The sequence below is a fragment of the Barbus barbus genome, assembly GCF_936440315.1.
Source record: "Barbus barbus genome assembly, chromosome: 44".
Lineage (NCBI taxonomy): Eukaryota > Metazoa > Chordata > Actinopteri > Cypriniformes > Cyprinidae > Barbus > Barbus barbus.
The window spans coordinates 12,821,567-12,836,840 of record NC_136722.1 but is presented as its reverse complement, the minus strand read 5'-3'; the positions used below and the strand labels follow the sequence as shown (position 1 = coordinate 12,836,840).

Here is a 15,274-nt window from a genome sequence, read left to right as displayed (position 1 = left end):
TTACATAGTAGCCTATTGGCTATGTGCTGGGAAAATAATCATTATTCCACAAGGTCACAACCTATAGCGACCGGTTTGCATATTGTTGGGCATATAAACTGCCTGTATTTTTTATTTATTTTTTGCAGGTAAATTTTTAGAGGTTATTGTCAACATTAACCAAAAAACTAACAAGCATTTAGGTAGCTTTCAGTTTTATTTAAAGCTTTTATTAATGTCAACGACTGCTTGCTTAGCCTATGACAACTGGCCCATGAAAATAAAAGTGCTGATTAATGCAGAAAATAAGTAAACAATGTATCATTCTTATTTTATTGCTGTGCTTTACATCTTAACTCACCAAATTTGTGAACGTACAAATGAACTCTTTTAAAACCAAATTTGAACTGATGGTTTTTGGCATAGACCTTGACCCAGCCGATTTCCATGGCCCTATTACACAACACGAAGCTGTAATAGGCTCCAGCAGTGCGAAACTGTTCTTAGAAGTTGTGGAATTTAAGTAATAAGGTGAGGCGCTCATATGTGAATATCCTAGTTGTTTGCTTGTTTGCTGCCCATTGTGACTTGAATAATAAGTAGGCTACCCAACATTAATTTAGGACATTTTATTTTGATAGATGACACAATTTTATGGGCCTTAAATCAAGAAAGTCAGCTCGCTGGCATTCGGCGTTTTTGGATCAGGTCAGTCTAAAATGATCATGATCTGGCTGTGATGTCATCATATTTTAAAATGTTTTTGGTGCACTATCAGCTGTTACTATTGGTTAAGCTACTTCCGCAGTTGCTATGGCTCAAAACCCTTAGAGTTGAATGATACTGGGTCAGAGATATTTCGACCTGTCATGATGTCCATCAGAATTCTCTCATATGCTTGTTGGTGAGTAGCGCACCTGTCATTTAAAACAAGCTGCCCTCGCAGTACAATATTAATGCAAGAACCTTCCCAGTCAGGCTACATACATTATTTAACTTTACACGCGGAGCATAACGTTCAATGTTTAATAATACGACATTTTATTAATATATATGAAATGTACCTATATGAAATTAAATGCTCTAATAGTCTATAGAATTAGTCTTTTTTTGGGGAGGGGGGGTCCCTGCTTTAGCCTCTTTTCACGGTAGAGTTTGGGGTTGTGTATGAAGCTTGTCAGGATTTATTGTGGTGGGGGCAATGTTGATTTGTAATGTTGGAATAATTTACATCAAGTTGATCTAATTGAGTTAACACATACGCTGCAATAAACAATTTATTTTCGTTGATATTTTGATAGCGTTAGTTTAGTCGTATACCAATGTCTGGTTCTGTAAAATCGGCATAAGCAAGAGATAATTATCATTTGAACACACGATAAGATTTATAATCTGATAATAGAGTTAATAAATTAAGATATTATAGATATTAAGTTCTTAAATCAAACTATATGCTATACTATTTGTATGTAGACCTGTTTTTTTTTTAATCAGAGATTAAGTTACGTTGCTTCAAAAAGTTTACAAAGCCTTGACATGTAACTAACTAATTGTATTATTATTTTTTATTTGAAATAAGCGGTCTCCTATAGTTTACTGATGTGTAGGCCAGTAGGTTTCTATCAGTAGGCTCCATATAAGAGTTTTGCCTATAGCACGAGCTCTCTTTTGCGCAAAGACTTGTGGGTAATTCAGGGGCAGGCACATACACATGCAGATATGACACGGCAGGGTGAAAGGTCATTTCAACCCACCCCCAACCAGCTCACTCTGTAAATTCAAGTTGCATGTACCAACTCATACGTTCTGAAAGAAGAATGTGTTTTAGATGGGAAGGAACTGTTCATACTGTTGGCATAAATAACTCACTATATTTAATGCTCGTTTCAGAAATGTAAATGGAGATTAGTTTCGAGTTGAACAGGGATTGTTTAGCGAGTCGTGTTTAAAGTGTGCCTCGTTATTTTCATAGACACGATAGAAATTTTGGACTTAGGTTACAGTCATGAAATGATTCTGTGTGCACGAGATGATTATCCCCATTTATGTTTAGAATGCATGCGTCCCACGAGATGTGCGCATCATGTTATTGAACGTCGTTCAGCATTTACTGCATCATCTTGAAAGCAGATTTTCGACTTCTGTAATTTAGTGGAGCAGTCGTGCAGTGTTTTGCTTGTGCTAGAACTTCAACGGCATATATAGATCTCTTTACTTCCGCCGTGACTTCATGTATGCCAATTTATCGTGCTTACAAAGAAAACATTTTACTGAAATGTCAACTAAACAGTTGGCTTAATGTGTTAAAGAAATTAGACAAAAACTTATTCGAAATCGTTGAAACACTTGAGCTGCCCTGCATAAAATTACTAGACAACTTAAATGCAAAGGAAATGTGTTCTTTGTTCTTCTATTGTTAGCTAAAGCGCGACGAACAAACGTCCTCTTACCTCACTCTCTCTAATGTGAGAATCTTCTTCATCAAACTTTGAGCTCGGGATCCTTTGCGAAAAGTATGCGCACATTTAATTAATTTAACTTAATGATAAATGGATTGCAGTGAGCTTTTTTATTTGTCACCGGACGTCTTTGCCATGCTGTTTGAGACTCCGCGCACGTTGTAGTGAGGGAGCCCACGCGGACCCCCACTTGGCGAGACCGTCACGTTTGAGGGTCCAGGGCCCATCCTGATTTCACTGCAATAAATAGGTCCAACTCTTAACTGTCTCAAAATAGAAGCGACCAATTAAGTCATAAAGATTTAATTATTTTCATAATTATTAATAAATCACGCATATGATTTTAAAATGTTAAATTGTTAAAATGTTAAAAATGGTTAGAAATCATATAAATGTATAGTAACCGTCTTATATTAATATTTAATGATAATTCATCACCGCATTCCCTCACTGATTTGCGGCGTATGCATACACTTCCTAGTCCTGGTGATCAAAATTAAACTGCGTTTGTGATAGTTGTCAGATTAACTCCGATTTGTTAATATACGATGTGTGTTTTGATTTAATGAATGTATTTGCATCCCATATATTAGGCTATAATATATCATGTGCGTATAGTGTAAATAAATAAATATATTTAAAGACGGCTCCCCAGACTGTGGAAGTAGGCTAATCATTTCCAGTGAACTGCATTGGAAGAAGCCTAATAATATGACCAATGATTAATGAGTGACCAATGAGTTATCCTGATTTTCCAAAAGTCAACATCAACTTTAAAATAAATCTTAAAACGGGACAACCAAACATTTCTGAAGGCAAACCCCTCAACTCTTCACCCACGACGATGCACACTGGGTCGAAGATCAGTCATTATCACTCATGTCACAATTGAGGGCTGTTCAAGCTGTGAGGTTTCAGAATCAAAGGACCAGGACCTGCGTGTTGTCTTTCAAATTATGTGTGCCCCTTGGATAAAAGTTATAGAGAGTTCAGCGGAGGTTGGAATAAAATTGACTATTAACAGAAATAGCCTACCAGTGTATATGCGGGGGAAAAATTAAAACTATCAAATTGCATACACTAACACGTGGAACAGCTCATTACTGCAGGTCCAATAACATTAGAGCAATTTCCCATCGTTAAATAGCCTACATTTGTTTACTGCATGTCAGAACAACTACTCTGAGCGTAAATAAACTCTACAAGTGAGAGAATAATTATGGAGCAGCTGCAGCATAAATGAAACGCTTATGAAAGAGTTAACAATTGTAGGCTATCTTCTATGTAGGCTATTTATAGCCTATATTATGCTGACATATTTTATATAAAAAAAACGTAAAAGTGTTTAAATATTTGCAGACATTCAGGCCTATACACATTCTGTTTGTCCGTTTGTTTGACAAGGAGCTAGGACTCCACGCTGAAGGTTTAACAGGAGACCGAGTGCTCTGAATCAACAGGACTCACTTCTAGGAAAGGTAGCCTGGAGTATAGTGTGACATACACTCCCTTGAAAATCTTTATGAACTAGAGTCTATTTATGTTACCGCCCCTCGCGAATGAGTGAGGTGGGATCGTGTGCATTCTGACAAATACCGATGCTGAATTTGGTACTAAATGAGCTGTGGTGATTAACACGAACCACTTCCACCATAATAGCCTGTATAGCTCTCTGTGCAAACGCGGATGCAATATAGCATAATATTCATTATCAAGAGCAATAGCCTACTTGACAATGGCAGCATAGAGGGTTTAATTGATATAAACTATTTTATGTCATAAACCTATTTCATCCAATATATCAATAATCAGTTAATATTAAGTAATGTGACAACTAGACATCCTAAACTAGCACTTCCAACAAAACGTGCATGTACGTTGAAAGCACCGTCAATAAATCGTATGATGCACAGTAAAGTTCAAACCCATATTATGGCGCTGGCTTGCTCGTCCCGGCTGGTTTGCTTTTTTATAATAGGCAAGATGTGAAGGGTGGTAGTAGGGTCAGGTCATTTGCATTCAAATGTTGGAATGATTGAAATTGCACGAATCGTGAATAATCTATTTATCTTTATTGTAGCCTACCATATAACATTCGCAGCAAAACATCGATCGCCTTTTGAGTTTTAAGAACCACCTGAAAAGCAAGGCCTTGTACGTCCGCCCGGTTATACACGGCACGAAAAACATAAATTTCACCTCCAGAATCACTTCGTATTTCACAATGAACACAATGGAAATTTCGAATACTGTATCAGGAGTGTTACATGTTTCACAACATGTAAGTTTTTACTAAGAGTTTCGTAAAATATTGTAGGCTACATGCATTTAAGATTAGCAGAAGGATTTTCTGTCAAATTGTGTATGCCTGAAAAAACGGTACTGTATTGTAGTTAAAATGACTTTTTTCTGTTCATTCTCTTTCCTCACCATTGTAAAACGGCATATGTCTGTACACTGACACAAACGGGGGAGGGGGAAGTCTTTGCTTGTGAAGACCCGTTATTTTCTCTTTCACGTTAGTAGGAAGTGGGATGGAGGCCTGTCTGATCTGTGAAAAAACCCCAGCAAAAAGTATGAATAATAGCCTATCTTTCTATCTCACACACACGTATAAAGACCTAGTGTAAAACTGAACAATTGCGAAGCTATTAGATCATGCTGATTAACGTGTTGTTGTTGTTTTTGTACACACGTGTTTCTTGCATTCTTAGCTCCTTCTACAATTCGTATATCTTGATCTACAGTTCTTGTTTCAGAATTTGAATATATATATTTACTCGCAACTTGGGGGAAAAAAATCTGAAGATTTCTCAAAGCATGGCTATTTTTTTTATTCTGCACATGCTGTTAAAGAGCGTGCGTACACGCAGATATCACACGCACTCAAAATGACAAAAAGCATCAGCTGCATTTCATGTATATTGTGATTCATGTTGATTACATATGCAAAGCAATAACAAAGAAGTAAAAAACACTATACACACAATGGTTTACGACTCTTTTTTTTCTTCTGAATTCAAACGAGTTTTGGGATTGGTAAAATGCAAACATCGATAACTTGCCACTGTTAACAATGTTATTCAAAACCTAAATTTGATCTGTTTGAGTTAAAATGCTTATATCCCTGAAATGTATGCATTCAATTTTGCAGAGTGTAAAAAGATATCTATTCAAAAGGATAAAACGCATTTAAATTAAAATGCGATAATGACATATAACAACAATGTTTAATTTGTAAAATAAATAATGTAAAAAGCTGCACATCATTATGTATGCCGCCCAACATACCCATCTGTCAGCATTAATAATTTTTCTCAACCATGACAACACAAAGTTGTAACAATACTCCGACTAAATGACTAATATTAATTTCTAAGCATGAATTTATCACTAGCGAATTATTTGCTCTAAGAGAGGTGGGATTACAACAGTATGGTAATTAGCTAGGGGGATGGGGGTGGCCATGGGTGGAATATCCATTTTTATTGCATCACCTGTCAGTAACGTCCAATCAGCGTCGGATTTGGGGGCATTAATTGATGAAGGTGTCTCCGGCCTTGCTCAGTTCCCACTGTCATTTTATTTGTGACTAAACCAGCAACGGGAATAGCAGCTGCATTTTGGGCACTATTTCTCTCTCTCTCTCTCTCCCTCCCTCTCTCTGTCGCTCGCTCACTCCCTCTCTTTTTCCCTTGCCTACTCTCCTCGCTTTTTATCCTTCTCACTGGCAGTGCTGTTCACCTTCCTCTTTTCCTCATGGCCAAATGGGAAGGGAGCTGAGCGAGCGCAGGTATACAGCAGCCAGCCTGTCGGCAACATCACACACATTCCATCGATCATGCAGTGCTCAGGTCAATGGACTGATTGTTTTAATTCAATCAGGCCATTTCATTTTTATTTTTCTATTTAAAACTTTTTGTTCATCACGCAGTGTGGACATGTCAAAGCCCATGCTGGACCGGTCAGCAGAATGCCTTGAAATAAAGAAGCAGCAGTAGAGCTACTTTAAGGACATCCGTCGCTCTAAATGTTGGAATTAATGCAATGAAGACAATGGGGGACTTGGAATCCGGGTTTGAGGAAATGCAGGGTGTAAAGCTTGGCTATTTGGTTATCAAAGGCAAACAAATGTTTGCCCTCTCTCAAGTCTTCACCGACCTCTTGAAAAATATTCCGCGGACTACTGTACACAAACGAATGGACCATTTAAACGTGAAGAAGCATCACTGTGATTTGGAGGAACTGCGAAAGCTCAAAGCAATAAATTCTATAGCTTTCCATGCAGCTAAATGCACTCTGATTTCAAGAGAGGACGTTGAGGCACTGTATTTTTCCTGTAAAACTGAGCGCGTATTGAAATCAAACAAAAGAAGGGAAAAGACAAAAAATTCCTCAGAGAAAATGTGCGACGGCAAAAATCGCACCTCTGCCAGAAGTGACTTTTGGAGAGAGAAAGTTTGGTTGAGTTTGCATGGCGTTCCTCAGACTTTCTCATTCAAAAATAAAGCTGTTCGACAGGACCCTGTCCCTCGCACTCACTCAAATCTACCTCAAATTTACAGTAAATCCTTCGGCCGTGAATTTCAACCGGTCACGAAGTCGGCATCTACACCCTTTAAAAACTATGAAACAGATCAAATACCTGAAAACTGTGTGGCTTTTAATCAGAAACATAAGCTTTTTCGGCACGTTGTGAATCGGCAACCGCTGCTCTATCAGTCCGCCATTGCAGCGCAGGCAAAGCACCAAGGCAACGCAGACCTACTTTACAAAAGGAAGAGGAAGCGCGAGAGCAGCGTGAGGCAGTTTTGGTCGAGGAGCAGACGAAGCCATCCGGTTTTGGTCGTCCCAAAGTGCTGTAAACCAAAAGTTCCCAACGGATCTTTAAGCGAGTTTCACCACCTCGAGCATGGATTGTACGTCGATCCCCGGCACACAGGACTTTTTCAGGAAAGCTGCAGCAGCGACACGGAATCTAGCTCCGTCTCCGAACGGGTGAACAACGATTCGGATTTCGGGTCGAGTTTCTCTACGACCAGCAACTCCGGGACTTCAGATGAGGAGGAGGAGGATGACTCTCTCTCGGATTCTTCAGATGTCAGCAGCGATGAAGAGAGCTCCTCTCAGTCTGATTCGAGCTCTGTGTCCAGTCAAGTTTCAGTGCAGAGTATTCGTTTCAGGCGTGCGAGGTTCTCAAGTCTCAACATAAAAGCACCTCTGCTCCTACAGCCAACTTTTCACTACAGGCCTAATGTGCAGAACATCACCACTAACCAAGGTGTAACGACTACTTTGGATTGCGAACGAACTGGCAAAACTCAGAAATCGAACTTCACATCGCCCAGAGACGCACACAAGGATGGTGATGCGGCAAAAGTGCAGAAGTTCTGCCCGGTGCGGAGCTGTTTCCCAGATTTAAGGCAAAACGAGGGCTCTGAAGCACCATCACGCCTTGAATTTTCAAACGATCCAAAGACAACAGACTCTGTCCCTAACAGAATTAAAGAGACTGAGTTTACACCTAATGCAAATGGAAACAAGGCGTTTCCCCAACAAAGAACACCGGGTTCTGCAAACAAATGCTCCCAAGCCTTGATCTCCCACTGTGTTCCGGACAAAGAAATAACGGTTTGTAAGTCTTCTGACAGCAATCTTTCATTAGCAGCAAATTCCAAGAGGGAAGCCAAAACTTCCCTGAAACTGCCTTCACCTCTAAAACCTATCAAAACAGAGACCGAGGAGCCCATTAGTACCTCAGGCTTTAGCAATGAGGGTAACAGGGCACTAAAAACGCCACCATTTTTACTCAACAACGTGAAGATTAAAGTCGAGGACACCTTTGACGAATATGAATATGCAAATCAGCCTCCGGAATATCAATGTAAGGATAACGACGCTGATGGAAAGCGCATCAGTAAGGATTTAAAGGAAACTGACCACTGCAAAGCCACAGAGAGCTCTGTTCAAAAACACCCTGCCTGTAACGAGGACTCAAGAAGCACTTTAAGCACCCCTTTTTCCGAGCAAGGGGAGTCCAAGAATGGTGCAAGGGTCAGGAAAAACTACAGGGCGATGCTTTTGGGTCAAAAAGCCGAAAGTGTGAGGACATCCGCGAAATCAGTTGCAAAAGTTGACCGGAGCCCTCGTTCTGCAGGAAAATTCGCTAGCAGTGAGGGATCGAATGAAGACTGTGCGGGCGCGAGCAAACGCAAACGCGTGAGCGCCAATGTAGCATCTCTGAAAAAGCCCTTCAGATTCATGGCGAATTTTCCCTCTCCGCCATCTCTTGTTATTGGCAGCGATGGAGATTTGAGTCCCGCTTACTCTTTGAACTCTTTAAGAAGTAACCAACTGCCACATCGTTCTCACCCAGTGTGGAGATGGCAGCTTGGTCATTCAGTTGTTCCTCCCCCTCCAAGCCACAAATTCAGGAAAGCCTCTGTTATCCCGTGAACTGGTGTTTTGAGCTCGGGGGGAAATGTCTTAAAACTGTGACAAGCACTGATTCCCGTTAGTTGTTTTGTTTTCATTGTTGTTTTCAATGCATACGTTCCTGGCCTGTTATGTAGCACACACCGTCCTCATATAGCACATGCAGGCTGCTCTGGGACTCGGGAATATACGGAGGTATTTATATTAAACTGGTCCAGTAAAAAAATGACAAAAATGTTATTAAAATGACGTTATTAACATCATGGAGCTGTTTTTGACCCGATGGACTAAACTCACAGAGCATGTTGGCTCATTTTGCAGGCAGGGTTAACCATCTCTCAAAAAGATGGTGATTGTCAGGTCAACTAAAATGTTGATTTTGTTTTTAAACTACTTTTTCGGTATATTTTGGGCCAATGGTTTGTATCTTCCATTGATGCTTCATTCACATACTGTATTTTTGAATTACTGTAGGCCGTTGATCCATACCTTTCTTATTTATTCATATTATGGGTGCTCCCCAATTGTTGGCGCTTGGCTGTGTTCACTCACCATAACTCTCATGGTAGGCCCAACACAATGGCCCTCTAACTGACAATCAAGAGCTGTTTGATTTGCACGATGCAATAGAGGGAAAACACCAAAATCAAACTCCTTCTTTGGCACATTAATAGCTTAAGGTATAGAACAGCTGAAGCACAAATTTACCATGCATTGCACTTTGCTAATGCCCATTAAGGGGAATTAGTGACGTGTGTGTGTGTTTTTATTTTTCGATTTTCTTACGTAAAAGAGCCATGACAAGTTAACCCAAAAAACCTTTTTAAAATCAGTAATTATTAATGTGGTGCTATTTCCAATATTCTCGTTTGCTTTTGAGAAGAGGTTTTTGATAGTCGTTCTTATTGTAAATGTTGCCGATTTGAACGGATCGACCTGCAGACAGACAGACAACTGCAAACTGCAGTGTTTTTACATAAGGAACGAAATCAAAGAAGGGAAAAAAGACCTCGGTGCTTAGTGGAATATACACACATTCTGGTCAGGGTATACTTAGTAAATGTTTATTTCTCTTTGACTCAAGTAGTCTTGTCCTTTTCGTATGGTGTTTTGATTGTATTTTCTTTTGCTAGGCCTATTTTCCAAGGATATGGATTACCTTGGCACTCGAAAACGTAACCTTAAAAACATGTTAACTTGGTGTTCCACTAGAGTACCCTGTCCCATATAAATGCCTTGTGATGAATGTAATGTGACGTACCATATTTGTTTACTTCAGCAAAAGCAGACTGCCTCCAAAACGGCGTTTAAAAGCAAATTGTATCTGTGATTGGTTCAGCCATTGAGCTAAATTCGTACTTTTTTGATTATATTGCAAAGGGACAAAAATATTCAACCGCATTCTAATTTCCTAAACAAAAAAATACAAAGCCTGTGAGTTATCATTAAATGGGCATAGACTATGCAGATTTGGCTAAAGCGAGGCTACCGGGTTCACATCATTCTGGGAAAACATGGTATCGACTTTAAGGGTGTTTAACGTATTAAGGAATGGGCCATTGACGTGTACAAGTCGGCATAGACACTATGTAGCCTATTAGGTGAAACTGCATCGCTTTGTGAATGTTCCAGTATGCAATATAATGTGACACTCTGACAGGTGAATGATTAAAATATAGTAGTTCTATATTTTTGTAACGCGACTATTTAATGTCTGCTCTCTCGAGCGTATAAGAGGAACTTTTTGTTCCGTTCTCACACTGGGGACGGACAGAATAGCTATGTCGTCCCGACTTCAGAGGGATGAATTCAAAACTAGCCAAATGAAACAGAATGTAGCGCACACATCACAACCCCATCCAGTTAGATCTCCACAATGAACAGAAATGGAAAAATGGGCGGTCACTCACTGCAAACATGTTAGGTTAGGAATTATCTGGTCAAAGTGGACTTTGTTTTTTTTATATTTTTGCTTTTGCTACAATACTTGAGGTCAGATTTTGACATGAGTTCTTTCTTAAATTGAAGTCACTGGTTGTTTATATATATAAAAAAGCATATTTATTTTTGTGATTTTCCTGGTTTTTGTATACCATTGCTGTGTAGGATAAATGCACTCGAAATGAAAACTTGAAAACGTGAGGTGGATTTTGAAGCACTTTCTTTTTCTTTTTATGGTGAAACTGTTCATTAAATACATCTGAGTGTGATGTGAGATAATCGTTCATTTTTAGCTCATGAATATTCATTATTATAACCGTTGGTTGGCCCTTTCTTGAGGTAACACGCGGTTCAAGCAAATGTAAGATCAAACTTTAAGATAAGTTGTTTATTGTAAAGAAAAGTGTTGGTGTGGGGGAGGGTTTTAGAAACCTATGGTCTCGTGCCCTGCTATACACTCAGCGCGCTCAGGGTATACAGGCTACTCTAATCAGAGAAAGGAAACAGGAAAAGCAAGGATGTCTACTAGAAACACATTTCAAATGCGGAGGTCTATAACTGATTACACTACCATGTTTCCATTCATAGTTTTTATAACTGTCTAATCCGCATGTGAGACTTGAGACAAGACAGCACAATGTCTCTGGTATAGTTTTTAGATATCTTTAAGATATTACGACTAGTTATGCTCAAGATAAGCTTCTTCTCTGACTTCCTTTCTCCAATGAGGGATGAGCTTTCGGAAAAGGTTTAAAAATGACACCGTACACAATTAGCCAGAAATTAAATGCATTGCAGTTATAGAGTTCCTCGTGAACGGTCCTGAGATATAGGGTACAAATTAAATTATTAACTGGGTAATTTGTGCATAAAAAAACAAGTGCTAGACTAGTCGCAGTAGCCACTTGTATTTAGACCTTGGTAAATGGTTTGAAAGAGTAGGTGTCCTTCTAAATTACATGTAAATTTTATATGAATAATATACTATTAAATTCACCCGATTTGACCTTTGCACCATTACGTTTAATTGTACGACAGTGGTTCATATCTTTAACATTTCAAATATAACCTACATAATTTTTTTAATTTATTATTATTATACGTGCGTTTAAAATCGTGGTCTTCTGAGTTTTGGGTCAAAAAGACAACGTAAGACAAATCTCCAAAATAAAAAAAACAAAAAAAATATGTTAACAACTGCAAATGAATAATACAGCCAAAATAATAAACTATAAGACAATATTGTCTGATATTGTTTAAGCTTTAATATGTACACAGAGAAACTGTGCAAGCAAAAAGAAATCAGCCCTCCCTAAAAGAGTTGAAGCTGTGCATCTGTCACACAATGGAAATACACACAGTATCGGTACAGCAGGACTAAGTCTTAGTAATCTTGTGAAATAGCCTAGCCTATAAATGCAAGTGCTTGTGGGTAATAATGATGAAAAAATATAATTATTTAATTAACTGAGAAAACCGCTTGGCCAAAGCATTACACAAACACTGCCTATTTAAACGAGGCCAGACATCTGAATCAATATGTATTGTGTATATTATCAGGTAGGCCTATCAAATCACAGACAGCCGCTGCATGTTCTGCTTTAACCAAAGCGAACGCATTGCGAACTGAGTCGGTGTGAAAAAAAGAGTAGTTTAAGGCAGGCCACATCCTAGAAATTAGAAATGGTGATTAACAAATATCAGTCGAGCACACGGCACAACGACCTGGCTTCATTCACAAACTCAACAGGCCACCATTAGGCTGCTCAGAAAAGATTTTCAGTATCCAAACAAGTTTGTGCTCAACCTGTCGTTCTCTGGAAAAGAACTAACCTACAAATTAGGCCTTAGATGTTTTTAAATGTAAAAGTGTTGTATTGATAGGCTAGTTTTTGCATTGAATCTTGTAAATTATGAATTTTGAGTGACTCATGAATGTGCGTATAAATAGCACGCTAAAATAAAAATGAAAACTCGTGGTATTGATATGCAAAAATGGACTTTGGCGTGTATATGCTACGCGATGGGTAGGGTTAGGGCTGTGGGGTAGATGCGTATCATATGCACACGAAAACTGCGTATTATATGCACGCCAAACACGCGCGTGTCATATATACGCCAAAGTCCATTTTCCGTATCAATACCACGAGTTTTCATTTTTATTTTAGCGTGCTATTTATACGCAACGTAATGGTTTTTATACTGAACAAACTGTGTGTGCTATTGCCCTACACCAACCCTACACCTAAACTTAGCCCTCACGGGAGACTTACATTTTCAAAAAAACACCATTTAGTATGTTTTTAAGCCTTTTGAATTACGGGGACATAGGCAGTGTCCTCATAAACCACCTTCATATTGTAATACCTCTGTCATACCCATGTCATTATACAAATTTGTGTCCTCAAAAAACACATAAACATGCACACACACACACACACAAGCGAGTTGTCCCGTTACATTATATGTATGCATGTATTATCAGCCTGATCTCACACACAAAACTTACATATTTAGACGTAAATTAAAACGGTCCAATACGTATATTTCTTTACGTATTTACAGTGCCTTTTACGTATTATCTGGACGTAATTTCAGGTTGACTACGTTGGTATTTTATATATATATATATATATATATATATATATATATATATATATACACATATATAGGCTATATATATATATATATATATATATATATATATATATATAGTAGCTATATAGTATATAGTGTGTGTGTGTGTGTGTGTGTGTGTGTGTGTGTGTGTGTGTGTGTGTGTGTGTGTGTGTGTGTGTGTGTGTGTGCTAAAAGCAGTTGGATGTCAAATGTGTCTGCACTTGTTATATATAGCATGTACATTACAGTTATTAGATTAGGCTATCTAGTTTAGTTAAGGGGAAAATAATTACATAGGCTATCTGCATCACTTTTACTGCGATTGACCGAGGTCCTCGTGGTAAGAGTTTCCTCCGTTATCTGCATAAACCGAACGCGTATCCTGAAAGGACCTACCCCCACACAAATTACAAATAAGATGCCGGTTCACTGTTTCAGACAATGACAACAAAATATACATTGTAAGAGACGATGTTTAATTAAGCAAATAGAGTAGGCCTATTGCTCTGCTGGTCTTTATTCATCAATCACTATTCTCATAATTCACCTTATGGCTACTTTATGGTTACCCCGCAAATGTGCAATTTTATTTTCAACAGAGCGCCTTCGGTTATTAACATCTACTGAATGCAATTATTAGAAAAATCCAAATAGATTTTCTGTGCTTCTCCATTAACAATTAAAAAAAATAAAAAATGCATATTGACCCTCTGACCTCTGTCTGAATCCCCAGTCAATGGGGAAAAAATATTAAATAGATACTACTTTCATTAGAAATCTTAGAAATTTGTAATTTGTGCATTTGAAATCGACTCTCTGTTTTCCTGCAATAATGACTTCTCCTAAATCTTAAAGGGCTCATACCCAGGTATGAATCAAACAAGCTCATACGGATAAAAACGTCCCACCTATTTATTTGAAAAGGGTGAAAGGTAAGTTTGTCACAGCGAACAAGTTAAAATATAGACTAGCCTATAATATAAAACATTGTGTACATTTAATTAGTTTTTTTATTCATGAACAAGCTTGAATTTAATTCTAACAAGCTTGCATTTTAGTTGCAAATGAAAATGGTTGTGATATTGGTGACAAGGATTTCGTGTAAAAATGTCAAAAGAACTAATAAGAACTAAACTACTACTAAATAACTACAAAGATAAGTTCCAGATTTGGTTTACATTAAGGTTTTCATTAAAAATAGCTTATAATGAGGACAAATAAATCAGACTTCTGAGACTTATAAATGTAAATGCTTCTCATGACGATGACTGAGAAAAGAACATAAAGCATGTAAATCAAATGAATAATTCCCACGGCAAGCAATGAACAAACCAAAGCAAAATAAAAAAATACGGAAACATGAGTTTAGCTCTTTCCTTTTAAAGATCAGCCAATATGCTATACTTTAGACAAACGCAATTCTAATTAAAGTGTTAACTGTCATTTCACGTGTCGAAATAATTAGTGATATTAGTAAAATAATTCGTGATTTGGGCTGCAGTCAAACGAATCATTAAACCTAATCCTATCCCGAGCAACGTCTCTTTCAGAAACACTTAGTGACAGTTCAATTAGATGACATGCTTCTTTCATAACACTGATGAAAAATGTGCTGTGGGTCAGTGATATATTCAGCTCAGAGCCTGCCTAACAATTATGATCATTCTGAACAGGCCACACATGAGAAATCTTAAGGAATTAGCGGTTTAAGCACACTAAGAGGGTTTAAGCACACTAATATACATATAACGTACACTTATAGAACCGTAGAATGTAATCTCCCATATGATAGTGACATGGATTTAACCAAATTACGGAAGATCTGTTAAAACTATCATTTT

At 38.1% G+C, this 15,274-nt stretch overlaps 2 protein-coding genes across 3 annotated transcripts in view; one reads left to right on the top strand and one right to left on the bottom strand.

Moving 5' to 3' along the window:
- Positions 1-2,604, bottom strand: part of LOC306862976 (protein AF-10-like) — a 49,662-nt gene extending 47,058 nt beyond the window's left edge. For both annotated transcript variants that reach the window (XM_079406102.1, XM_079406103.1), the window contains exon 1: positions 2,430-2,604. In XM_079406102.1, the coding sequence (XP_079262228.1) occupies positions 2,430-2,504 (75 nt within the window). In that variant the 5' untranslated portion in view covers positions 2,505-2,604. The remainder of the gene's footprint in view (positions 1-2,429) is intronic.
- A 3,557-nt stretch (positions 2,605-6,161) lies between these two features.
- On the top strand, positions 6,162-11,081 carry LOC306863482 (SKI/DACH domain-containing protein 1-like). Its single transcript, XM_079406829.1, has one exon. The coding sequence runs from the start codon at positions 6,486-6,488 to the stop codon at positions 8,892-8,894; it is 2,409 nt and encodes an 802-aa protein (XP_079262955.1). The 5' UTR covers positions 6,162-6,485; the 3' UTR covers positions 8,895-11,081.
- The last annotated feature ends 4,193 nt before the right edge of the window (positions 11,082-15,274 follow it).